A 25888-nucleotide genomic window follows, 5' to 3' on the forward strand; every position below is an offset into this window, starting at 1 on the left:
ATTAGCTTCCATGGCGCTACTCTGATTCCCACCGGTTGGCTTAAACCATTACTCTAATCCGTTAGAGCGATTGAGACTTCACATTTCTGCTTACCACTTGAATACTAACTTCTTGAACTGTTCTCAAGATTTCCCATGTTGCAACCAACGTCACAATCCTACACTTGTCTTAGGCTCATAATACTTGACTTGGGGGTAAACCTTACGTTCTTGCTAGTTGGATTTTCCGGCTGGGGTATACATGTCATACTTGAACTTGTTTCCAAGTAAACTCAAATTCCTTTGACAACTCGTCTTATACTTGAACATATCTTTCTTAAACATTTAACCTTTACATTCTCGCATACTATATTTTGCTTAATCATACCATTGCTTGCTTGTTGACTTTTCTTTTTAAAGAAAACTTCGTAAACTAGCGCACGGGTCTTTGACGTTGATAATTTTCTACTTTATAAATATATATTGAGTTTAGGCCCCGGCCGTTGCTCCGGAAATCATAGAACGAGTTGATAACACATACGTGTCATCAAATCTAGACTCTAATAAGTCTAGCCCGCTCTACGAGTATCGTAGCAAACCGGTTCCTAAGAAAATCTCTTGTGAATTTTCAAAATATCAACCTCAATCACCCATACGTATAAATCATTTTTAAAATCCTTTAAACTTTATAGTTCAACTTCATAATGAGCCTTAGCAAGTCAATTAAACAAAACATAGATTTGAGAGATACGTCATAATCCCACAAAATCTGAGAACCTTGCGACTTCTCATAACTTTGCACCGCTTTAACTTCTTACTTCATACCTCATGCATAATCATCTGTGACTTTCCATCTAAATACCGAAACTTACATACTCTTGATCTTGGATCGTTCTTAACTCTTGACACATTAACTTCCAAAGTTACCTTAAACCGTATCGATTTCGTTGACGGTGGCCCATGTCTTTTCCTTGGAAATCTTAGGATATGATATGCATTCATTACTTGATGTCATAAAATATTTTCGTCACATAAAAGATTATTGTGGTAACATCTCTCCAATAGTCATTGCAAACCAGAGGGACGAACGAATAGGTTTCATAAAAAAAATAACAGAAAGTTTCGCCCCAGGCTTGCTATTGGTGAGCTTCTCCGACTTTATTTTTTTCAGAAAACATTCTTTACATAAAGTTTTTATTCTCAAGTAACCAATGTACATCATTCATTCCTACCATCGTGAAACATTCTATAACATATGCATGGCAACATCAACCTTTTTCGATACAATTCTTGGCACGTCGGAAATCATTGTCTTAATCCTGATAACATGATACTTTCTCTTGAATCCTTAACTTCCTCCACTACTAATAACTTACCTCATTACGTTGCCACTTACGCAACTTTCCGGACATACATGTCCTTAACTTCATTCATATAATACTATTCCTGAGAGTTTGCTAACTTCGTCATCATAAGTCGATTTCTCACTATCTTGTAACCTTGTACTGACATTCCAGAATATCATAAACCCATTCGACAACAACTATTACCGAAACTTTCGGTCATACTTAGATATATATATATATATATATATATATATATATATATATATATATATCCAACTTCTTAACATGCCTTACATCCCGGAGGATTCACACTTCTACTTGATTAGTTCACCGGCCACCTTTTGGCACGATCGAACTTCTTCGTCACATACTTCGTTCCTCCTGGGTCCTATTCAGCTCTCAGGCATCCGTTCTAATCATCGAATGTTAAATTGAGTTGATCAGGCTCAACTAACAACAACAACTAGAACATTTACCCGGAACCCAATGGTCCCACTACCTTAGTTGTAATTTAATGACCCAAGGCACGGTCTGAATCGACCTGCTCTGATACCAAATGTAACACCCATACTAGACGTATCTAGAAAGTCTAGCACGTGCGTTAAGTTTAGTACTGGATACATTAAAAATTTACAACATAAAAAAAAACTTCGAATGAATTTATATACAACAAAACGCGTTCGTACAATATCAATACATCATATCTTATCTTATTTAAAAATAAATACATCCTTGAGATCCATATTCTTCATGCTTCGGGTACGAACGAGCTCTTGCTGAAAAATCCATCCGGCTACTACCTTAACGTCCAACCTGATATCTGAAACAAATAAGGATTGGGATGAGACATAATGTCTCAGTGAGTTCCCCTAATTCCTAGGCTATCGGTAACCTCAGGGGAAACCTACGGTCAACACGTGTCTACAATACAACCTGACGGTTGATTATACGTGTGTGGGGACTTACATACTAGACGGTAGTGCATACCAGAGCCGTCATAGTCTTATCTCACTTGTTTTAGGCTTCACTTCCTATACGTGTCATGGCGGCCGAGAGGGAATCTAGGACCGCATTGCCAAGAATACGCTCTACGTATCGAGGCCTAAACATAACATATCATGACACTAATCTAAACCGGACGATTAGGGGAATCCTAAGATCGTCTTCGGTACATCATTCTTTACTTGTTCTATTCCATGCCTTGTACTTGTCTATGGCATCTAATGCTCTTGTTCTTGAACTTATTCATGCATGGAACCATTCTTGCATATCATAACATAATCATAACATAAGCTACATGATCGTACGTAAGTTCATTCATTATGTTAGCGTTGAACAAACAATTATTATCTTGGTTCATTTTACGGATAGTCCCGGGTGGAGTAACCCCGAGAACAATCCCATACATGACCGATGTACGTACATCGGACTCCCTCGGTGTCGTGCGGGTCCCTTGCGGCTTGAACCGTTCGCCTTAGGTCGAGAACCTCCTGTATCCCCCTGACGTGGATAACAAGAGACACGAGCACCGCCATGCGGTTATAATCTTAGTCTTATCATCGTGAAAGATTAAACCTATTCATGCATACATGTTTACCTCGGAACCTTAATCGATCCGATTAGTGGTAAATTCATACTTGCTCATGCTTGTACATACCTAAACATGGTAGAGAGATTTAACCAATCAAACCACAACTTAACATACTTGAAATCTTATATTTAATCATGTGCGAAGATAACATGCTTCGCGTCTTATCATCTAGGAATTCTTGCTAACTAGCTAGTTCTCGACGACTATGTCGAGGCTCTAGTTTTCCCTTGCTTAATGAATAACTTACTACCCGATTCGTGACATGTTTCTCTCGTATGCCATGCCTTACTAACACGCTTAATACTTGCTTCACATCATAAGAATCACGCTTTCTTTGATCATCATTTAGGACCTTGGTTTGAGGGGTTTACTTTTATAAAAGACTGCATAAGAAAACCCAGAACGAAAATACCGAATCTGCCTGAAACGAGCAAGCAGCACCAAATGACACTACTTGCTCGCCTAGGCGAGTAACATTACTGGGGAGGCGAGCAACTGCTCGCCATGGCGAGTAGGAGGCGAGCATAACCCCCTGTTCGGCCTTCTAGCTCGTTGTGGCGAGTATTAGCTCGCCGTGGCGAGTAGTGACAGTCCAGAACCCCTAAAAATGGTATTTTTTTACCCAAAAACCTCAAACCAAGTGTCTCTAAGTGTTTAGGAACATATTTGATCATAGGAAACTTGTAAAACATTCATTTGGCAAGTATAAACATGTTTAGTATGCATTGGCAAGAAAAGGGCAACTAAAATATACTTGAAAAACCCTAAAACTTCATGATAATCATAATAATCTAACATGGAATATTCATAATCCCAAAGGGTAGGAAAACTAGCTATGGAACTCACCTAATACAAGTTTCTCATGGAAGCTCCAAGTTCCATGCTCAAACAACCAAAACCCTAGCTTCCAATCCACTTGCTTTCTTCTCATTTTCTTGTATTCCAAGACATCTTGTTCCTTGCTTAATCATGAAGAAACCACACTTGAATCAACAATGAAACCATAGCATAAACCAACCCTAGCCTCATGAAATTCTTTCTTTAAGGAGAAGTGGTAGAATCATCTCAAACCAAACTTCATATTGCTTCCTTGTTCTTGTTTAAACCATATCATGTACAAACTCAAGCTTCCAACATAATCTTCACTCAACACCCAAAAACCCTAACTTTGAATCCATCTCTTGAGAGGAGGAAAAGAGAAATCAAACAAAACCCAAACTTCTTTAAGCTTAATAGATCATAAAGGAACAAAGTCTAGAAGCTTACCATGGAGGGAAGAAGATTTTGCAAGATTTGGTGGAGAGGAGAGGAAGGCCGAAGGGAGAAGAAGAAAAAGAGAGAAGGAAGACTTGGTCAACTCTTGGAGAGAGAAAGGGAAAAGATTATGAGATATTTGTGCCCACAACCAAAGAAATATCCTTTCACGCGCAATTATCAAATTGCCCTTGCCTTAAACGTGTTAAATCTGACACTGATACTTAATTCGTAATAAGTTGACATCTCACAAAATATTTCCCATTACGCTTACTTTTCTTAAACTTTAATCCTCTGGCACGATCGATTGGTAATGTACCGATACTGACAGGCGGGATATTACAATGATGATGGGAGTGATGTATGTAATGATGATGGGAGTGATATATAATGATGATGAGAGTGATGATGGCTTGTCTGCTTGTTTTTAGAGTCGTGCATTTTAGGGGAAGTCTGACATTAATTTCTGGATTATGTGATTGTGTGTATACGTGTAATACTTGTCGAATTTAATTCTTTGCATTCATATAGAGTCTAGAGCATAAGTCTTGCATATGTCGGAGAAAAGTCCAGTAACATACTTCTGGCAACTATGTGGGAGAAAAGTCCAGTAATATAACTCTGGCAAAATGATGAGTAGGTGTGGTACCACGTTCATATAGGTCGTTAGGAGAGTCCATATGCATCGTATGTGATGATGTTTATGCTTGTGCTTGTAAATGTGGAAATGGTGTGATGTTGTGATTTGTGAAGAGAAGAGAATTGTACTTAATAACTATTGAAAATTGATGAGATAGTAGAGATTGTATTCTCATGATATTTATTTGAAATGCGTGACTTTCCCTATTATTATGTTATGGAAGGATTTCTCACCCCTTATTTTGTTGTGTTTGTTCCCTTTATGGTGACTGTACCGTGAATACAGACGCTCAGGTCGACGAGGAGTAGTTTTGGGACGTTTAGAAGGTGGCAAAGAGAGCTGCTCTATGCATCAATTTTTTTCCAGTAGTTGAAATACGATTCCTGTAACACTAGGGTTGGGGAAAAACGATTAAATATTTTGATTTGCAAACTTTGAATTGTTTCTGAGAACCTTGTTTATTTCTAATTATGAATGTCGGCACGAGTAAGAGATTATTAGTATGAATTAATTTAATAACTTATTCTATGATGTGAAATTTATCGTAGAAGAGACATTGTGTATGTTAATTAGTGCCAAAAAGCTTGATTCACGTAGCACCCTTGGTAATAAATATATTATTACACTACAAGAAATTTGCCATATAGCAACGGTCACTTTTAGCAACTGCAGAAAAAGAGTTGCTATAGATAAAATTTAGCTTCCAATACCCCGTTGCTATAGGTTAAGAATGAAAAAGCGCCAGCTCATTTTTTTCCCATCTTTTAATTTTTTTTTCTTCTTTCCCACGTTTCTTTCTTTCACATAACAAAACTAAAAGAAAAAATAACAAACCTAACTTTAAATACTCACGATTGTAACAAAAAAAAAATCACTACTCTCTAAATCCATTGAACCTCCAAAACGCAAAATCACTTCCTTATAAAACGCAAATCTCTAAATCCTCTTCCTTATAAAACCCAAATCTCCAAAACGAGTGACCTCCATCCATCTCCCCGTCAGCCATGTCGCGACCGTTGCCTTCTCTAACTCTTCATCAAACTCGAAGCTCACACTAATCTCACCTGTCTTCTTCTCTTCTCTCTGTATCGATCTCTGATTCCTCTTCATTTGTCTCCATCTCTCCCACAAACCTAACCGAGTAAGTGTAAATTATTTTTGTTTTTGTTTGGTACTTACACAGCTTCGATTTCCTACTGTTTGTTGATGAATTTGGTTTTTTATTTGGTTTTCAATTTCAATTTTCTTATAACCCTAATCAAAACAAAAGGGGAATAATTTCCATTATTTTTGTTTTTGTTTGGTAATTATACTGCTTCAATTTCCTATTGTTTGTTGATAATTTGGTTTTTTTATTTGGTTTTCAATTTCAACTTTCCTATAACCATAATCAAATCAAAAGGGGAATAATTTCAATTTCTATCTTGCTTCTCAATTGATTGTAATGTTTCAAGTGTAACGTTGATTTATTATAGTTTGAACTGATGGCTTGCTTATTTTTACCCTTTAACACTGCCAGGAGCCTCACAGAAATGTTTGATACAGAAGAAAGGGTAATAATATATTTAAATGAAACAATTTCTATCTTGCTTCTTCAATTGTAATGTTGATTTATACTCGTTCAAAATAAATGTAACTTAGTGCTTCTGATAGTTTGCTCCGTTCTTGAATCCAACGTGGATAATGATTGCATAAGTGTTCTATTATTTTATAAAGTCAGAAAATAATCCTCAAAAAGACCCTCTTATGCTTTCGTTAACTGGTGGACCCGGCTGTTCTTCTTTTTCTGGACTTGTCTATCAAATAGATAATTTTCAAATGATTGTTTAATAATTTTTGTGAATCTTGTTTTGACAGTTATTGATAATGCATAGTTTGATATATATGCCTACCACACACTTGTTGTTTTGCAAGTCACGTAGTTTTCTCTCTAGCATTTTGATTGTAATTGATTGCTTATTCATACCATACCAATACAGAGACATAGTTTATTTTGAAACTGAAATTCACTTAATTATGAGTCTTTTAACACTATCTGATTATATCATTTTGATAAGTGCTGTACTAGATTCTCGAGTTGACCGAAGTCAATATCGTGAATTGGTTCATCATTGGTTTTCTGAAGAGGCACAAGTAAGTCAAATTTAAAAGAGATATTATCATACTATAAAAATCTTCGAATTTGGTTCCTTCTTTCGACTAACATTATGTTGTATCAATTGTAGAAAGAAAGTAAAAAGAATAGTCAGAATCGTAAAAGATATGAAGATATTCATTGCATGGCTACAAAAAGTCTCCCAAAATTGATCAATGAGAAGGTTAGCTAATATTTGAACTTGTAATTGAATAAATTGTATTTGTAAAACAAATTACTTATAATTTCATTTGTTTGGTATCAGAAAGAAAAAGCCAAAGGAGTGTCGCCTACACGCAAAGAGATTTACATTGATAGACGTACTCGTAAAGATGGTTCAATTGTTAATGAACATGCTGCAAAATTTATAGTAAGACTTTCTTTTGTTCATACCTTTTTTGATTCTATAACTTATACTGAAACGATATGTTAAATCAATGAAATTGGATCCCCAGTTGTTGTATAAAATTGAATTATGACCGTAAGAATTGAAACTGGTTCAATTGTTCTGTTTTAATTGTTCCGAATTATGTTCTGATTGTGACATAAAATTGGACTTGCTTATTCAATTTTAATTCTGTAACAATTGTTCTGGTTCAATTGCTCTGATTGAATTCTGTTCTAAAGTTTGTTTTTCAAGTATAGTTCAGTTAGTTCCCTTTGAATGATTTTTATGATGCCATTCAGGTGGGAAATTTTGTTATTTATATTGGCCTCATTTCGGATTGTCTTGTCATTATGTTGTGTGTTTTTATTGTTGGTAAAATTGAACTAGTAGTTACAAATAACTGATATATTCGAATGAACGATCCCCTATTCGAATGACCATCCACAACCATTACTTGACCCTGCTTATTCTGTTTTAATTGTTCAGGTTCAGTTGTTCTAATTTAATTATGTTCTGAATTTTGTTTTAAATTAATGAACTCTGTTTTGAATTCTGTTCTGAATTATGTTCAATTGTTCTATTTTAATGAACATTTCTGTTATGATTATGACATAAAAGTGACCCTTTTCAATTGTTTTGATTGTCATATTAATGAATTCTATTTTAAAATGTATTCTTATAACCTATATATCTTATAATTTTTCAGGAAGAACTAAACAAACATAATAATGAGGCAGAAACTTCTGAATCGGTTGGGACACAAAGTCATATGCCTTGGAAGAATGACATTTATTCCCGAGTAAAAGGAGCTGAAAAGAGGGGACATGTGCGTTGTATAGGCAATATTCCCAAACCTAAGAAATCAAAAGCTTCTTTGTCTGAAAATCAAGAATTGAGGGATGAACTTGATTATCTCAAGAAGATTTGAATGATATTTTACAAGCTGCAAAACAGATATATTATATAATTGATATTTTACTTTTCGAGTTCAGATTTTGAATATTATGATAACATGAATTAAGTAGAGTTTGTAACATATTTTATTTTTATTTTTTAATAGGCCACAGATGGTGCTAGTACTCCAAACCAGATAAATTCTTCAAGTCGATGCAGTGATGAAGACGAAAGAGAGGAAGATTAGAAATTGTTTTTATCTTGGATATGTTTAGGCTCATCTAGTGTTTTTTTATGTAGTATCTATTTTTGTGTTGGTTATTATATAAAATTGACATTATTTTTTTATTTTGATATGTTTGTAAGACTTACTACTTTGATCATATAATTGAAATTTTCTTTGATGTTACCTTAAATTTTGTGTAGTGCAATAAAAAAGTATTGCAGAATATATTATTGTTTTTGGTCTTGTGAAAATTTTATTATTATTAAAAAATATTTATATTAGGGTGAATTTTATTAAAAAAAAAAAAGAGAACCTATAGCAACAGATAGATTGGTCTTATACCAACGGATATGGAGGTTGACTAAAGCTATTTAATAGGTGTAAAATGCTGTTGCTATAGCTCCGAAATCTATAGCATCAAGCTCATTTTCCGTTGGTATAAGCTATTGGGACGACATTAGGCATGGCAATGGGGCGGGGTGGGGACGGGTTTTACCATCCCCGTCCCCATACCCGATTGTCATATACTTACCCGTTACCCTACCCATACCCAACGGGGATGAAAAATTGAATCCCATCCCCATCCCCGACGGGTTCGGGTATTCCCGACCCATCCCCGTCCCCACATTGAATAAATTTTTTAATAAAAAATATAAGTTTTTTTGCATCCCCAGAAGCAACGTTGTAATACATTATCAAACAATATGCTCACTTTAACATTTGTTAGACGAAATGATTTAGTTGATCCTTTAAATATCAATGGTAGTTTTATTAACATGACAATTATCAAACAAAATAACATGACATATCAACATAAATTATTTTTTTACATTTGGGACGGGTTTGGGTATGGGTTCGGGGTGGGTACCTATATACCCGTTACCCGTCCCATACCCGTGTTTTGAAATCGGGGAAAACCCATACCCATACCCAAACCCAGTCAAAACGGGGAAAACCCGTCAAATTGGGTTTGGTTCGGGCGGGTAACCACGGGTATGGGTTTTGTTGCCATGCCTAGACGACATTCTTGCCGTTGGTATAAGCATAGTATCCTAGACGGTAGCAGGTGGGCGTTGGTATAGGTTTTATGACCTATACCAACGGCTTTTGAGACCTTTACCAACGGTTTCTGCCGTTGCTAAATGGCAAGTTTCTTGTAGTGTTATTATTATTATTATTATTATTATTATTATTATTATTATTATTATTATTATTATTATTATTATTATTATTATTGCTTATAATTTTTACGGGAGATAGGGTGTTACAGTTCGCAGTTACCCAAAGAGTTCAGAGAAGGGAATATGACATTAATTCAACCAAACCAACTTCCAAGTGCAAACCCCACCCCCCACCCCCCATACATACCATAATTATAGTCGTAGTAGTTAAGTTGATATTACACAATAATTATGGATACAAACTTCATAAATTTTACCACTTCACGAACTAGTACACTTGATAAATCATTCATAGGAAGGGTATTTAGAAATATTTATACATAATGCAAACACGTCAAAATCACTTATCGCTTTTTTTAGTATATGTGGAAAAAGCCAGATGTATTTATAAAAGGCTTAAATGTGTAATTGGTCCTTGTACTTTCACCAATTTTTGGTATTAGTCCCTACACTTTTTTTTGTTTGGCTTTAATCCCTGCACTTTGAAAAAATATTGCAATTGGTCCTTCTGTTAACCTAAGGTTAAAAAAAAAATAAAACTAAAACTAACTGTGTGCCACGTGGACTAATTATTACACGCCACATGGCACACTAAAAGACAAAACTGCTGAATTAAAATAAATCATATAAAATAATTCATTTTTAATTAGTTTTATTATTAATTAGCGGTATTTTATGATTTATTTTAATTCAGCAGTTTTGTCTTTTAGTGTGCCATGTGGCATGTAATAATTGGTCCACGTGGCACACAGTTAGTTTTAGGGTTTTTTTTTTTTAACCTTAGGTTAACAGAAGGACCAATTGCAATATTTTTTCAAAGTGCAGGGACTAAAGCCAAACAAAAAAAAGTGTAGGGACTAATACCAAAAATTGGTGAAAGTACAAGGACCAATTACACATTTAAGCCTTTATAAAAAGAGACAGAGAAAATATAATTAAAACAACAAAATTGACCAAAATTAATGAAGATGGTGAACTTTTCTCGTGTAAAATTAATGCACTCTTGCCTATAAATAAGAAAGAACCATTTCCTCTCCACCATCACATCTTCATTCTTCCAAACTTTTCTCACTATACCCAACAAAATTCATTTTCCCTAGTCATGAAAATACCCACGCTACTTTTTGATCGGGGAAAACCTGGTCAACAACATGTTAATCTTTTTCCTTAAAAAAAAAACATGTTAATCTTTTACAAAGGTTTCTGGCTATCATAACAGTGAAACTAATCTTTTACAAAGGTCTTTGTCTATCATGACGGTGAAACAAATGTTATTGTGAGAAACAAGGTCCTCATTCTTCTAAAACCTAATTTCTCAAACTTTCTAGATCTATCTACACAAGCAAAAAATAAGAAAATTCTTATTTTTGCAAGTGTAACGATCACTTTGTATGTGTCTTATATATTATACATGAATGAATTGAATGATACTCTTCATGTAACAAAATATAATTAAAAATGTGTCGAACAAAATTGATGTATTTTTTTTAAATGGACAAAACACAACAACATTCTTTTAACTCATTTTTTCTTATACTTTGTTATGGAGAAAGTGGTATTTTGTTTTTAATTATTAAATGATTCTATTCCATCAAGTGAGCACTAATAGTGGCTTGTAATTGTATCTAAGTTATTTGGTATGTATTTTTCTCTTTATTCTATATGATTATCGTATTAGCAAAAGAAAAACTATGGGTGTTCAACGGTTAAGGCAAAATCGAACAAAACAGTAATCTGAACAAAGTCATAGTATTTGGGTTGATTATTTTCATAATTGATCACAAAACCGAATCAAACCTGGTCTAATTTGGTTTTGACATCAAATTTTAAGATTTCTACTTGTATGCCTGTTTTCGCAACACGATCTTCATATGTTATGTTTTTTCATCAATATCTTACATATTATAATATCTAGTATAAAATGCCTAGCTGGATTGGAACACTATGTTTCAATAAAGTTTTAGTGTTGTATGTCATATTTTAAAGCTTTATGTTTAACGAATCAAATCGATCGATTTTAAAGTTAAGAGACCAAATTGAACTCAATTATACTGATTAAAAAACCATGAAAACTCAATTAAATATGGAGATGGAATCGAAGAGACGAATGAGAGAATTGTTGAGGGTATGAACGAAGAGATTGAAAAGGGATTTGTTGAGGGTATAGAGAAATTGAGGAGAGTAAAATCGGTGATGGTGCAAACCGAGTTTTCCTCAAAATTGGATATGACGAAGAGAGGATGAAGGCACAAAGATAGTTTTCTTCAAATTTAATTGATTGTAGGTGGTTGCATCAGGGAGTTTAATTGAATTAAAGAAATCAGTGATTTGGAGTTGATTCGGAGAGTTTGATTTCAGAGGAGGAAGGTGAGAATGGTCAATGAAGATGATAAATCTTCATTGAGCGGAAGACGAGTGTAGGTGGTGGTTGCGTCGTCGAAGGAGAAGAGTGGCGGTTCTAGTGGGAACTTGTTTTTTTTCTTGCTGAGTTTTTGTGTTGAAGGTATGATCGACACGAAGAATAAGAGAAATGATGAAGATGAAGAAATGAAAGAAAAAAAATTAGGTGGTGATAGTGCATTTTTACATACCATAGACCTCCAAGATCCAATGGTTTATTTTATGACAAATAGATCGAATAGTTAAGATTATAAAAATTAATAAGGTTTTTGGTGGACCACATATAATGTTGGTCCATCTTAGATATTTGGGGTTAACCCCTTTGATAGTAATGACCAAATTGTATAACAGCGATGAATTTAAGGGACTGAAACAGACCAAAAATTAATTATGGGTTCAAAGTGATACATAAAAAATAGTTCAGGGACTAAAAGAGAATTTAAACCTAATTTAATTACAATATAAACTTTTTTAATACATGTCAAAAATGTCAAAATTGAGGCTTATAAAAAGAGACAAAATAGTCCTTGTGAATATAGTTTGATAGGAACAACACATTAGAATATGCAAGTTCGAGGTTTAAAATACGGATTACCAATTTATTCACTCTAAAGATAAAATTTTAACCGTTAAATTAGTTGAAAAATAAAAAATAAAAAAATTAAAGAAGGGAGAGAGGAGTAATGGATTTCAAATACCATATTGTTGTTTGAACAATGTTTTGTCTTTTTTGTTGTTGTACACTTGTACTTAGATGAAAGGCGAGTGGAGAGTGGGGAAACACAACTTGTCCTCCTTGGATGATTAGTAGCCGTAGAATTAGATTGAGAGGGAGAGAGAAATTTGGGGAAAAAAAATTGATTTGTCCTTTGTAGTTTTTTTTTTTGACACATTTGTAAATATTTCTAGAATTTAATTTGTATAAACTAAGAAAAAAAAACGTTTTACATATTCCATGATGCTATTTTTTGAAGTCAGTTTATAAAATATCTCTAAAATATTTATTTGCATGATTTAATTGAATATATAAAAATATTTTATTCCAATGATATATTGATATATATATATATATATATATATATATATATATATATATTATTAATCTTCTTTTCCTCACTTTTCTATATTAAAAAACAAGTTGGATTGCACAAAATCAAACAAAACCTCAAGACTCATAAATAAAATGTTTACATAGGTATATCATCTACCAATGATATCTTAATATTTTTCATGTGTACATAGGTATATATATCATCTACCAATGATATCTCAATATTTTTCAAAGAATTATGGATTCCACTATGTAAAATGTTTTGGACAATTGACAATCACTAATATTATAGTTTAAAAGAATTATGGCTAAAATCATACTTTACAATAATGTGATTTGACTAAGAAAAAAAAATTCCCCTTATAGTGTACATAATTAAAAAACAGTGGTGCAATGCAACAAGACAAGACATTATAATTAGTGGTGTAAATTGCATGGCATGGCATGTAGACAAAAAAGAGCAATTGCGTATAATTAGTGGTGTAATTTTAGCATTATTCATGCAACCTTATTTCCTTAAATTCTTACCGTGAATCATAAACTTGCTATTTGAATCAAACTACCGGATTCCAAATGACAACATTTGGACCAGTCAGTTCAATTTGTTTCACTCGATTGATCTTTTATATGTATGTGAACACCCCTATATATACTTTGAAATTATTGTCATTTCTTTTGTAACGATCAATGATAATAATTAATTGTTAAATTAAATTTTTTTTCTCCTTCAATCGAGATTAAGTTTAGGATCTTCGACTCCATTAATTTCTAGCTCAAAGTAGTTGAAAAAGATTGTCAGACTATTTTGCCTCAATTCATTTTACCTAAGTGAAATTGACTTGTATAATGTCGTATAAGTTTACCTAAACTTGAAATAATATTAAAACTTTGGACATACATATTAGCATAATATTATAAATATGTTAATAATTTAAAATATCAACTTAATTATAAAGTTAGAATATATCAAACCATCATAATAAACGTCATGTTCATAAAGTTGTATCAAAATACATAAATTATCCTATAAAATCATAAATTTGATAACACATGAGAGACATGAAAGAAAAAAGTTTGAGAGGGTACATTTCGATCAATAATAAACAATGATATCCCCTCCATCTCATAATGCATAGGCGTATATTCTTGGAGCATTCGTATAAACTTTATATATATATATATATATATATATATATATATATATATATATATATATATATATATATATATATATATATATCATGGTTTCCAATTATTATTGATTTTTTTTTTAAAATGTCAGAATTACTATATGCAATATTCAAACCACGTACATTTTGTTACAAACTTAAATGTAGTACCACTGAAGGCGTTGTCTCCAGTACGCGACCTTTATGGGTCACTTACCGTGCGAGACTGTCCCTTTCCATTTTTTTTTTGTTCCAAAATGTTTAGCAACGGTTAGATGTGTATATGGTAATGAATGGATGGCTATGATCTTCTGTAACTGGGACCCACTAAGCTTTGAATATTTAAACAGCTTAAAAAAGTAATAATGTTTTTAAGAAAGGCATTATAAGTTGGAAGTTAGTTTAGAAAAGGGTGGTTTCGGAATTGTTTCTAAACGTTCCAGGAACAGTAATTTTTCACTAGCAATGATAGATAGGCACCCTTAATGTGTACTTCCTTCAGTCATTATTATAAACAAAAATTCACTTTTTAAATTCATTTAATAAATGATGTATGTAGTCTATAGACTACATACATCATTTATTAAATGAACCTAAAAAGACAACTTTTGCTTATAATAGTGACCGGAGGGAGTACATTCTTTGTACAATTCTAAAAAATTTCAGTTAACCAAATATATGGTATGTGTGACCAAATATATGGTGCAAACATTGAACGAAGTTTTGTATATAAAATAAATGTTTATTTAATAGAAACTCCACATTGATGTTTATATTTTAAAAATAATTCTGAGTTTTCAATATTTTATCATATCGACTTTTTCATATATGTATATAAAACTTTGTTTTCACATATATAAACAAATATAATCCACAACTAGCTCGATTAAACTATTTAACAAATTTTTGTATATATAAGAGAACATAAACATAACAATAATACTCAATTTTCAATTAATATATGTAAACATTCGACAATATTAATAATTTAATAAGTTTTTAAATAATTATCGAAATGTTACGTGACCAAGACCAACACGTCTTTTATTAGTAAGTGAATAAAGATAAAATAAAATTTAATTTTATAGTGGTTTGATGAAAATTATCAAACTCCATTGCATTAGCAATTGTAACCAACAAATCAAATACCATTAAAATGCTTCTAAAACGTTGCTGGGTTCTTTAGATTTATTGAGACAATGTCAAAAACACCCTTTATTAAAGCTAATCCACAATATATTGTATTTTTAAAAACTCAGTATTAATTTTTAAATATTCACACTTAGTGGGCCATATAACCTTTACATCACATCCATTCATTAACATCCAATGGTTGCAATTTATTCTGCACAAAAAAATAAATAAAATTGGCAGTCATGCACCACTGAACCACTAACTTAGTTCTGCATCTTTAGTGAAGTGTAGTATATATGCTAAACTTCTATAAAAGAGAAAGAAAGAGTATATATGCTAAATATTTGGCCCCTCAAGAAAAAAATCCTCCAAGCATTGTCACTTAATGAGTGTCACTCATTTTTTTCTCATAGGTTCCCTGGAGACAATATATATGAACACATCTCTCAGCAAAAATTCGCAACATTGTGAGAGTTAGAGAAATACCCATATTTTCTTCCTATGGTGAAATTACTAAAATGCTTGGTTGAATTTCTTAATGTATTAAATAAATTTTTGTATACAATATGATTTACATACTCCCTCATCATAAATTATAAGTCATTTTTATAAAAAAAAATATTTCAAATTATAAATTGCGTTAAATTATCAATGAAACATTAATGTTAGTTTTTCAATTTTAACCTTAACTAGTTAATTTATAAATTACGGTTCATTTTAGTGGCCCTCATGAGCTTTTAAGTCAAATTCTCTGTCACTCACTCATTCTAAAACCCTTTTACTTTACAAATGTGTCATTAATTACGGTACACATAGAGTACATAACATAACCACAATAACGATTTTGTGTCTTACTTTTATGAGTGGGGTAGTTAGTACTTAGTACAATAGTACCAATAAAAATGGAAGATATACCTCAATCGTATCATAGTTTGTTTGTTCTTGACAACTCGCGGTTCATGATCGTTCTACACAGTCACGTAGGACCAAATCATGTTCATCAATAAACACGTAATATATTATTATTAATAAGGCGAATATTAAGGGGAATAAAAAAAGAGCTTTGCTATATACAGCGAAAGCAATTTCACGAAATCCTAGCGAATGCACTCTCACCGTTGGATGTTTATATGGCACAATACATGAGTGGTTGGTACAATAAATGAGTGGGTGAATAAAAATTAGGAAAGACTTCAATACATGTCGCTATGTAATCGTGAAGAAAGTTTTCGCTATACATAGCTTTTTCCATAAAAAAATGTGCTAGTTGTTGGTCGTCTTCGTTTTTTTACGACTAGCATTTTAAAGTATGAACAAACTACAATTGAAATAAATAAGATATAAAATATTTAATCATATAATAAATATTCAAGATATAAGATAAATACATAAAGTGTAAATTAAAAAAAAAAAAGAAGAAGAAGAGGATATTGTATATTTTTTATTTTAAAGTATGAACAAACTACAATTGAAATAAATAAGATATAAAATATTTAATCATATAATAAATATTCAAGATATAAGATAAATACATAAAGTGTAAATTAAAAAAAAAAAAAAAGAAGAAGAAGAGGATATTGTATATTTTTTAAACGTAAAGCCGTTACGCAACTCGGCCATGGCCTCTATGTCTTGCCAAAAGGTCATCTTCATGAGTGCCAATGACATTCAAGTTTCAACTATTTCATCTTCAATAACCTTGTATACCCTAGAGTGTAAAACGTAAGTTCAGAATTCCAAAAACCATGCAAGCATGTATCATGCGGCGTGACGATTTCTTCTGCATGCCATGTTAGCAAATATCGTATTTCGAATAAGCATTATCGTATTTCGAATTGAGGCAATGGTCGTTCAACGACACAATTGACACCATTCTTAAAGAAAATGAAGAAAAAAACTGAGTCCCAATAAGCATTATCGTATTTCGAATGTGTGAGACACTATCACAATAATCTTTGAATGTATAATAATTACAAAAACATACCTAAATAAGTTTTATGTTAGTCATTTTGGCATTTGAACGTGTTTTTGTTAGTCAATTTGGTCTATAAATCTACTGACGATAAAGACCCTTGAGAATGTGTTTATAATTTTGGGATAATACTTGGGTGACATTGTGGTTGGTGACAATGACCAACCACAATGTCACAAGTGTACAAAGAAACAAATTGTGGTTGGCCAATGTCACAATGTCACCAACCACAATGTCACCCAAATGCTACCCATAATTTTGATGCATTGGCGAACTATAACGAAATGGTGTCTATCTATCATTTATGACTAAAATAATGGTTTACTCATTTCCCTACCTTATAAGATCACACTATACCATCCGAAAAAATATAACTCGTGTCGTCCAGAAATACTCTATTAAAAACATTTTTATAGCAGAATAATTGTGAAATCATGGATGATTTTTTTTAGAAATGTGCTGTAGTGAAAGTTGCATCCTTTACTTTATTTACTAATGTATATTTTAGTGCTCCGTGGGTTAGAGTGGGTGGGTTAGAAATTTTTATAAGCAACGTACAGTGTTACCTCCTAATTATAAATGCTAATAGCTGCTGCAGACACTTCCTTATCTATCACAATCTGAAGATAAGCTGTAAGCATGTAATTAGTACTCAATAATCTGGTAACTTTTCAAATAAGGATTAGGTATAGTGTACAAAACATAAACCTCACTAACCATGTAAGTAAGTACTAATATTTTTTCCAGTTGCAACTTCGTGAAGCTGTAAATTAAGGACAAAAAATTCATCAATTCCAGAACCAGCAAGCACGTGGTAGTTTATAATAACAAGGTCATCATGACGAGAACATGTTGGTTTGGTGCGTGCGTTGGACATTTTGATACATCTTCCGATGCATGTTGGTGCTCTAAGAAAGGTACACGTGGATAGTGGATACTGGTTGTGTGATAAGCAGTTTATGAAATCAAGATGTAGAAACCAGATGTTCAGTTTATTATACTTAAATTGTATGAAGGGATAACAAATCATTAAACACAGTTTTAGTTTTCAGCCAAATGACTTATAGCTAATTCATTTTCAGTAAATCAAAACCTGAAAAAGCTTAAGAATATAAAAAGAATATCATATTCTATAAGCCTAGCATAGAAGCTAATAATGATTCTAATTTGAAGGATAGTAAATTATGCCTAGTAAGAGCAAGAAAAATATTCTGGTATTGAACCTAGATTAGAAGACCTTTAGAAATCTGATGAGAACATTTTAGACCATGAACTTAATGGCAATGGTAAGAGTAAACTCTATAATCCAATTATCATAACTACAAAACACTCAGACACAAACCCAAACATCGAACACAACACTGACAGTTAGATACCGCTGATAATTTGAGAAAACGAAAGTGATTAAATGTAACCACGTGTGTTGGTGTCTTGTTGGTTTTGGACACCTACACATGGCAGATGGCACACCTTCACTCTAAACTAGCCAAAGATTCATAATGATGGGATAGCTTGTCCATTCTTTTCATGGTAGAAGACCAAATTAGTGCACACGGTAGTACACATAAGATCGTAATATATTAAACTTGATTTTCTCCTTAGACAGATGATCTAATATAATTTTATGAAAAAATAAAGTATACATTTATATACCTTTTGGATCTTATTTAAGCTTGAGATTATTGATATTTGATAATATGTAGGCAATCTGCTCGCATAAAAATGAATAAGTTGTAAACAATACAAACTACTGCTACCTATTGAATGTCAACCAGAGTGGAAATTTGAAGCCAAGGGTAAATGTATCTCATTTAGTGGAACATAGGAAATGTGTAATCTAAAGGCAATTCTTCAGTTGCACCTGCACTCCTAATTCTGCAGTAACAGCAGCTGGTTAGCGACATGAAAAGCAAACGAAATATGGGTCGAGCAAGAAAATCCTCTAGAGGGATTGAGACTTAACTTTCTGTTTGGTCCATTCCATCACAAGTCGGGCTTCATCATGGTTAATTTTGCGATCACTAACAAGTTCAACTTCCATAATCATTCCATTTCTTCTCGCATTAGCAAATACTATAAAAGAAAATCAATAAGTTTGTTTAGAAAAAATAAATAAATGAGAGAAGCAAAAAGATTCTGAAAATTAGGAAGCATATAATGAATCGTTTATAGTAAAAAAGGGAAATCTATAAACAATAGGAACAACAAAAATTAAGTTTGTAGGCATCAGGTCAGCAATTTAATACCATCTATAAAAGAGCTTACTTAAAACAGTGTTTCAACACAAGATCTGTCTTAAGTCTATGGCTCGTTTTTAAAAGCACTTCTATTTAGAAAGCATTGTTAAAGTTATCGTATTTATTGCCCATTCTACCAATGCTGCATCTTTTCAACATTTTGATAGTCGTTATTTGGTTACTGATTGTGAGATAAACAGTTTATGAAATCTAGATGTAGAAACAGATGTGGTAGAAACAATAACAAACATTCAGCTTATAAATTGAAAGAAAGGATGCTACATTAGAATATCATAAAATTTCTCTTGGAACATACTAACAGTAACACATAACTATCATTAGAAATTGATTTAAATTATTATCCATGTCATTTACTAACACAATTTAGCAAATTCAATAAACATAAACAGAATACACACAGATTGAACATATTAATATATGCTACCAAAGTTCCTAACCAGTCAGTAGGCCTTAATCTATTGTTACAGATCAAGCCCAAGCAAATTATCCTAAAAATATCAGAAAATTACCTCTTCATTCTTTGTTGCTATCTTTATCGCCACCATCTGCTTCCTTAACATCAACAGTGAAACTATATTCTTGATCACAACCCATGTATGAGTCGCACATGAAATAAACTATGTAAGATTTCTTTCCAGCATCAGCAGGTGCAGCAAACTGCAGTTTGGCTATTAATTTCCGCTGCAAGGAAACCCGCTTAATTGCAAGTAACGAGTTGGTTTTGGCATCACCAAAAACAAGCCACCATCCCTCCTCCTTAGCTTTTGGATACCTAGGAGCATCAACAGGTCCTACTTCTGTCTTACCATCGATATCCCTCTCCAGAGTGACACATATTGTTATATCCTCACCAGTCCGGACACTGTCATTGTGCAGTACTTCATACGACAAATCAACATTAGGAAAGCGATTACAAAAGCGAGCAATGTCCAATAAGTATGAATTTGGCATGTTTAACAATTCACGCCTCGCAACATCTTCCATCTCCAATAAATCAAAGATGGTTTCTATACTCTTCCCTGGGTTCTCCTCACATTTCCTAGCCAAATCCTTTGTGAAATGAAGAAGTTGTAGCAGCATAGAGTCACGTCCCCACAATCCTTGTGTCACCATTTGACTAACTTCATAGCAAGAAGAGCCAAACTCAGCCAACCATTGCTCGATATTACATCCACCAATGCCTGAAGCAGTTTATTTGCAGAAAGCAACGCCTCTCTCTGGTCCAATGCAAGATTCCCACCTACAAATTGCCTTGAAAAATGAGCCTGAAGCAAGGTAATCTTTGTTTACATCTTTCTATTTTTTTTCTTGCCATAGATATGGATCTTGCACACTCAGCCAGAACAACAAAACCATTGTTCTCGACTTCTCTCTAACAAAGATGTAGCAAGCTGCTTTCACCATCTCTCTCTTGCTATATGTTCATTGTACTCAGTAACCAGAATCACAGTCCTAGTAATGCCAAATGGACTGTCATTTTCCGCCTCAACATTTTTGAATAAAAACAGGGACTAAAACTGAATTTCACTACATTTGTAGGTACTATGCATATAGTAAATGTAATCGGTTAACCATTGCTAAAATGTGTACATGGTAGAGAAAGGCATGTCACAAAAAATCTAGCCCCTCTCAGTTTGCTACAAGTAAGAGCTCTGATTCGTCGGAATTATATTGTTGATCAAAGCAACTATTGATGTTATAATGTACACTCGCCATTTGAAGTGCCAATTCATTAAGGATCGTGCAAATTTCACCTTGTTCCAAATGGACTACATTCCCTGCTGAGAATGTGTATACCTTTTTTCTCACCTCAATCCAACTCTTACCAGGTATTTTTTTTAAACCTTTTTCCTTTGCTGAGGCCCTGACCCTGGCAGAATCCTCCCGTTTTCCATTGTCAGCATAAATATTGGACAACAGCATGAAGCTCCCAGTTATTTCTGACTTAAGGGCTAGAATTCGTGATTCTATTTCTTCTATAAGATATGTATCTCTGTACATTCTACATGAATTTAAAAGAGCTCCCCAAACACACTCATTTGGTTCAATTGGCATGTTTCTCACAATATCATTTGCTTCTTGCAAAAGCCCAGCACGACCAAGGAGATCAACCATGCACGCATAGTGCTCTACAGTAGGCTCGATACTAAACTCCGTGACCATCCGATCAAAAAGGTTGCGGCCCGCAGCAACAAGTCCAGCATGACTACATGCAGATAAAACAGCAACAAATGTGATTTTATCTGGCCTCACTCCAGCTTTAATCATCTCATCAAAAATTCTTAATGCATTCTCACCAAGCCCATGCATTCCATATCCCCCAATTAATGAATTCCATGAAATTAAATCTCTACCTTCGATATTATCAAATACTAAGTGTCCTTTCTTGAAAACCCCACACTTCATATACATGTTAATAAGACCATTCCCTACCAAAATATTGTCATCCATGAGATTCCTAAAGGCATAAGCATGCAGCTCCCTACCCAAGTTCAATGCTGCTAACTCTGCACAAACAGATAAAACACTCGAAATAGTGACACAATTGGCCATTACTTTTGCTAGCTGCATTTGTCTAAACAGTTCCAACGACTTCTCGAAACAACCTTCAGAAGCAAAACCACTGATCACAACACTCCAATTTATTACATTGGATCTCACCGACGAATGACTGTTCAACCTCTCCAGCTGCAAAAATACTTCATATGCCTCATCACATAATCCCGAGTCAGCATACGACGATATCAACGCATTCCAACTTACTAAACTCTTGTTCTTTATGTCAGAAAATATTTTATGTGCATCCCGAAGGTCCTCACGCTTCTTCCTATAAATCCCTATCAGCGCGTTTTTCACAAACAAATAATCTTCATATCCACCTTTAATAACAAACCCATGAATTTCCTTCCCCCGTTGAACTCCATACATATCAGAACACACAGACAACACCACAGCTACAGCTTCACCACTAATCTCAACTCCCCTTATTCTCATCACCTTAAACAACTCCATAGTTTCATCAAAAAGCCCACATCTAGCATGACTTGACAAAAGCGAAGTCCATGTCACATAATTTGGCTTCAAACCCTCCAACTCCATCCGCTTAAAAACCCTAAAAGCACCAACAGAATCAGAATTAAAAGCATAACCCGAAACCAACGTATTCCACGACAAAACACTTCTAACAACCATTCCATCAAACACTTTACATGCATCCTCCATTCTCCCAACTTTCCCATACATACCCACCAATTCATTCACAACATGAACATGATTCATAAAACCCATCTCCAAAACATGACAATGAACAATTTTACATAGACCAACACTTCCAATTTTCGAACAAGACTTAATTATCAAAGGTAAAGTAAACCCATCAGGTAAAAATCCAAAATTTATCATTTGATGATAAAGTTTAACAGCATAATTATAATACCCATGTGATACATTGGCTCTAATGATAGAATTCCATACAAGATTTGAAAGGGATTCAAATGGGGTGGCTGTGAAGATTTTTCGAGCTTCGGAGATGGAATTGAAGCGGGAGTAGGTTGCAATGAGGCGGGCGGATAAGAAGGAGCAATGGTGGGTGGTTGTGAGGATTAATTGAGTGTGAATTTGACAAGCTTGTTGAAGAGTGAAGCATTGGTGATGAAGAAGGTGATCGAAGAAATCGAGAAGATGGTTGTTGATGGTGATTGAAGGGGTGAGTTTTGGATATGGAAATGACGTTGATAACAAGTTTTTCATATCGCTGTTGTCGTCACCGCCGGCGGTCTATCCTGGTGCAGCTCCGGTGGTTTGAAACCGTGGATGAAGAAAGGAGGAGAATGAAGCCGTTGGATAGAAAATTGGATTTTGAATTAAACGGTTCTGAACCGGGTCCATACCAGTTTGAGTACGTTTCACAAGGGTTAAGACGTGATTTTAACCTCTTTTGCGTAACGAGTTTTTTTTTTTTTTTGTTACATATACATAAAGTTTAGGTGGATTCGACTCCGGTCACCACCAGGGTCAGGGCAGGCCTCCGGGCTCAAAGGGCACTTACAGATATACTTACAGATTACCCACCAACACCGTCATCACATCGGCAGCGGGAATCGAACACACAACCTTCTGAGGGGAAGTGGCTCGTTCCTTACCAACTGAGCCAACATGTGTTGGTTTTTGCGATAGTTTTTCAATGTATCGAAATTTAAAAAAAAAATTCTAATTGTGCACTCAATTAATCAAATTAGTCATCACGTTAAAACGTTTCGTTAATAATATCATATCAGTCTTTCAATATAATTATTTACTGTCATATCAATGTAAGTATGGCTTGATTATTGTCAGATCAGTCCCTAAACGAAAAGAGTTATTGTCGGCATTGAAAGATTGTTTTGACTAACAGAGTGTACAATCCGTGAATATTTTAGAATTTTGATACATTGCGAAACTATTGTGTGGTAACTCGTTACACATTCAGATACCAAAATGGTTATCACCCCATTTCACAAATAAGGATATTTTTTAATATAATTATTTAATCTTAAATTTGATTTTATAAATAACTTAAGAATTTAATTAATATATTTTGTCAATGTATAATTATTTTACAATATGTATATCTATTTTTTGAGCTATTTTAGAGTTAAAGTAGGTAGTTGAATTTATTTTAGTTAAGTTTTGTAAAGAATTCGTTCAAAAGTTATGAAAAGACAGAAATAGGAAAATGAACTTCAAATAATGGAAATCCACCTGAACCAGACAAATTTTATTGTGACCGTACTATGTTTTTTTACAAGTTTACCCTTAGTGATTCTTGGGGCATATAGTCGAAGTTTTTGTGAGAAGAAATCGAGTCATGAGTGAATAAGATTGCTGGAGTTAGCCACTACATAACTCGTGACGCATGCTACAAGCCGCACGTCCCATATTCATAATGAAATTAGAAGAATCAACCACTTCCTATCTCGCATCAAGACCTATGAGCTCGGCGTCACGAGATGTGCAGAAAACTCGAGATGTTGGCATTCTGTTTTGTGCGCGTCGCGGGCAAACTTTCTCTAATTTTCCGAAATACGCACACCTATATAAGGCAGGCACCTAGGTCAGTGGAAAATACCTTTTGATAAGCAGGCGAAGGTAGAAACGTGATTTTGGCATATTAGGAGCGACCAAGGCCATTCGGAATCCAAGGAATCATCAAGTGGCGATCCTTTACTTATGCATTCTTATTCATATTCATTAGTTTATATTCAGGAATCACGAGTAGCTAATTCTTTCTAGGTTATGTCACGAAAGAGGAACTTCCATGTAATTGTTTGATCATGTATCTTTAAATTATCCTATAACTTTAGTTGATTGCTTTGGTATTTTACTCGGTTAAATTTATATTTAATGTTTTTTTTATGAGTTTACGAATGTTTGTAAGTTGATCTAGGTCTCAATGATTACCAACCTTAACTTTGAGGCTTGACCTAGTTTAACTGTTCAATTATTATTAGCTTTAGACATATTCTAATAATGATTTGTGTACTTATTGGGCGTTCTTAAACCTTCAAGGGTTATAGGCTAACCTAAGACATTATGGAGTAGTAATAATTGAAAAGTGTTAGTGACCAAGACATTGACCTGACTATTTTGTTCAAATATCTTAAAATCGAGTAATCAGTTCAAGTTGTATTCATAGTTCGTAGTTACCCAAACAGTTTAGAGAAGGGAATATGACATGATCAAGTCACTTTTATCTCTCTCTTTAAGTTAATTCAACCAAACCAATTTCCAAGTGCAACCCCCCCTCCGTGCATATCATAATTATAGTCGTAGTAGTTAAGTTGATATTACACAATAATTAAGGATACAAACTTTATAAATTTTACTACTTCTTGACGAACTAGTACACTTGATAAATCATTCATAGAAAGGGTACTTAAAAATATTTATACATAATGCAGACACGTCAAATTCACTTATCACTTTTTTTAGTATATGTGGAAAAAGCCAGAGGTATTATAAAAAGAGACGGAGAAAATATAATTAAAAAAGATTCAAAGAGTAAAAAAAAACATTTGTCTCAGTTTTAGATTAGGTACATTTGACTTTATAAATCCCTATTAAATTATGATTTCATTATTACTAAGTATTCAACAAAATTGACCAAAATTAATGAAGACGGTGAACTTTTCTCGTGTAAAATTAATGCACTCTTATAAATAAGAAAGTCTCGAACCATTGCTTCCCCACCATCACATCTTCATTCTTCCAAACTTTTCTCACTATACCCAAC

The 25888-nt window shown here is 33.5% G+C and overlaps 1 protein-coding gene and 2 pseudogenes across 4 annotated transcripts; 1 reads left to right on the forward strand and 2 right to left on the reverse strand.

Annotated features, from left to right (window-relative positions):
* The first annotated feature begins 6792 nt into the window (after positions 1-6792).
* Positions 6793-8642, forward strand: LOC146926084 (uncharacterized). The gene is made up of 4 exons (XM_085758487.1): positions 6793-6943; positions 7036-7128; positions 7210-7314; positions 8039-8642. Exons 1-4 carry the CDS (start codon positions 6827-6829, stop codon positions 8258-8260), a joined length of 537 nt encoding a protein of 178 aa, XP_085614613.1. The 5' UTR covers positions 6793-6826; the 3' UTR covers positions 8261-8642.
* Positions 8643-16934: 8292 nt separating this feature from the next.
* Positions 16935-23517, reverse strand: LOC146926085 (putative pentatricopeptide repeat-containing protein At1g17630 pseudogene; annotated as a pseudogene). 3 transcript variants are annotated; one of them, XR_015034025.1, is made up of 4 exons: positions 20127-23511; positions 19117-19432; positions 18077-18122; positions 16935-17990 (listed from the first exon to the last, which is right to left on the reverse strand). The product of XR_015034025.1 is annotated as a putative pentatricopeptide repeat-containing protein At1g17630 pseudogene, transcript variant X2 (transcript). The 3 variants fall into 3 exon arrangements; XR_015034026.1 differs by lacking the exons at positions 16935-17990; positions 18077-18122 and having other exon boundaries at positions 18950-19234; positions 19323-19432; XR_015034024.1 differs by lacking the exons at positions 16935-17990; positions 18077-18122 and having other exon boundaries at positions 18950-19432; positions 20127-23517.
* On the reverse strand, positions 20131-20730 carry LOC146926086 (DExH-box ATP-dependent RNA helicase DExH13 pseudogene; annotated as a pseudogene).
* Positions 23518-25888: the final 2371 nt, after the last annotated feature.

The sequence above is a fragment of the Medicago sativa genome, chromosome 4 (assembly GCF_051527215.1).
Source record: "Medicago sativa cultivar Bolivia chromosome 4, Bolivia_mono, whole genome shotgun sequence".
NCBI classification, from domain to species: Eukaryota; Viridiplantae; Streptophyta; class Magnoliopsida; order Fabales; family Fabaceae; genus Medicago; species Medicago sativa.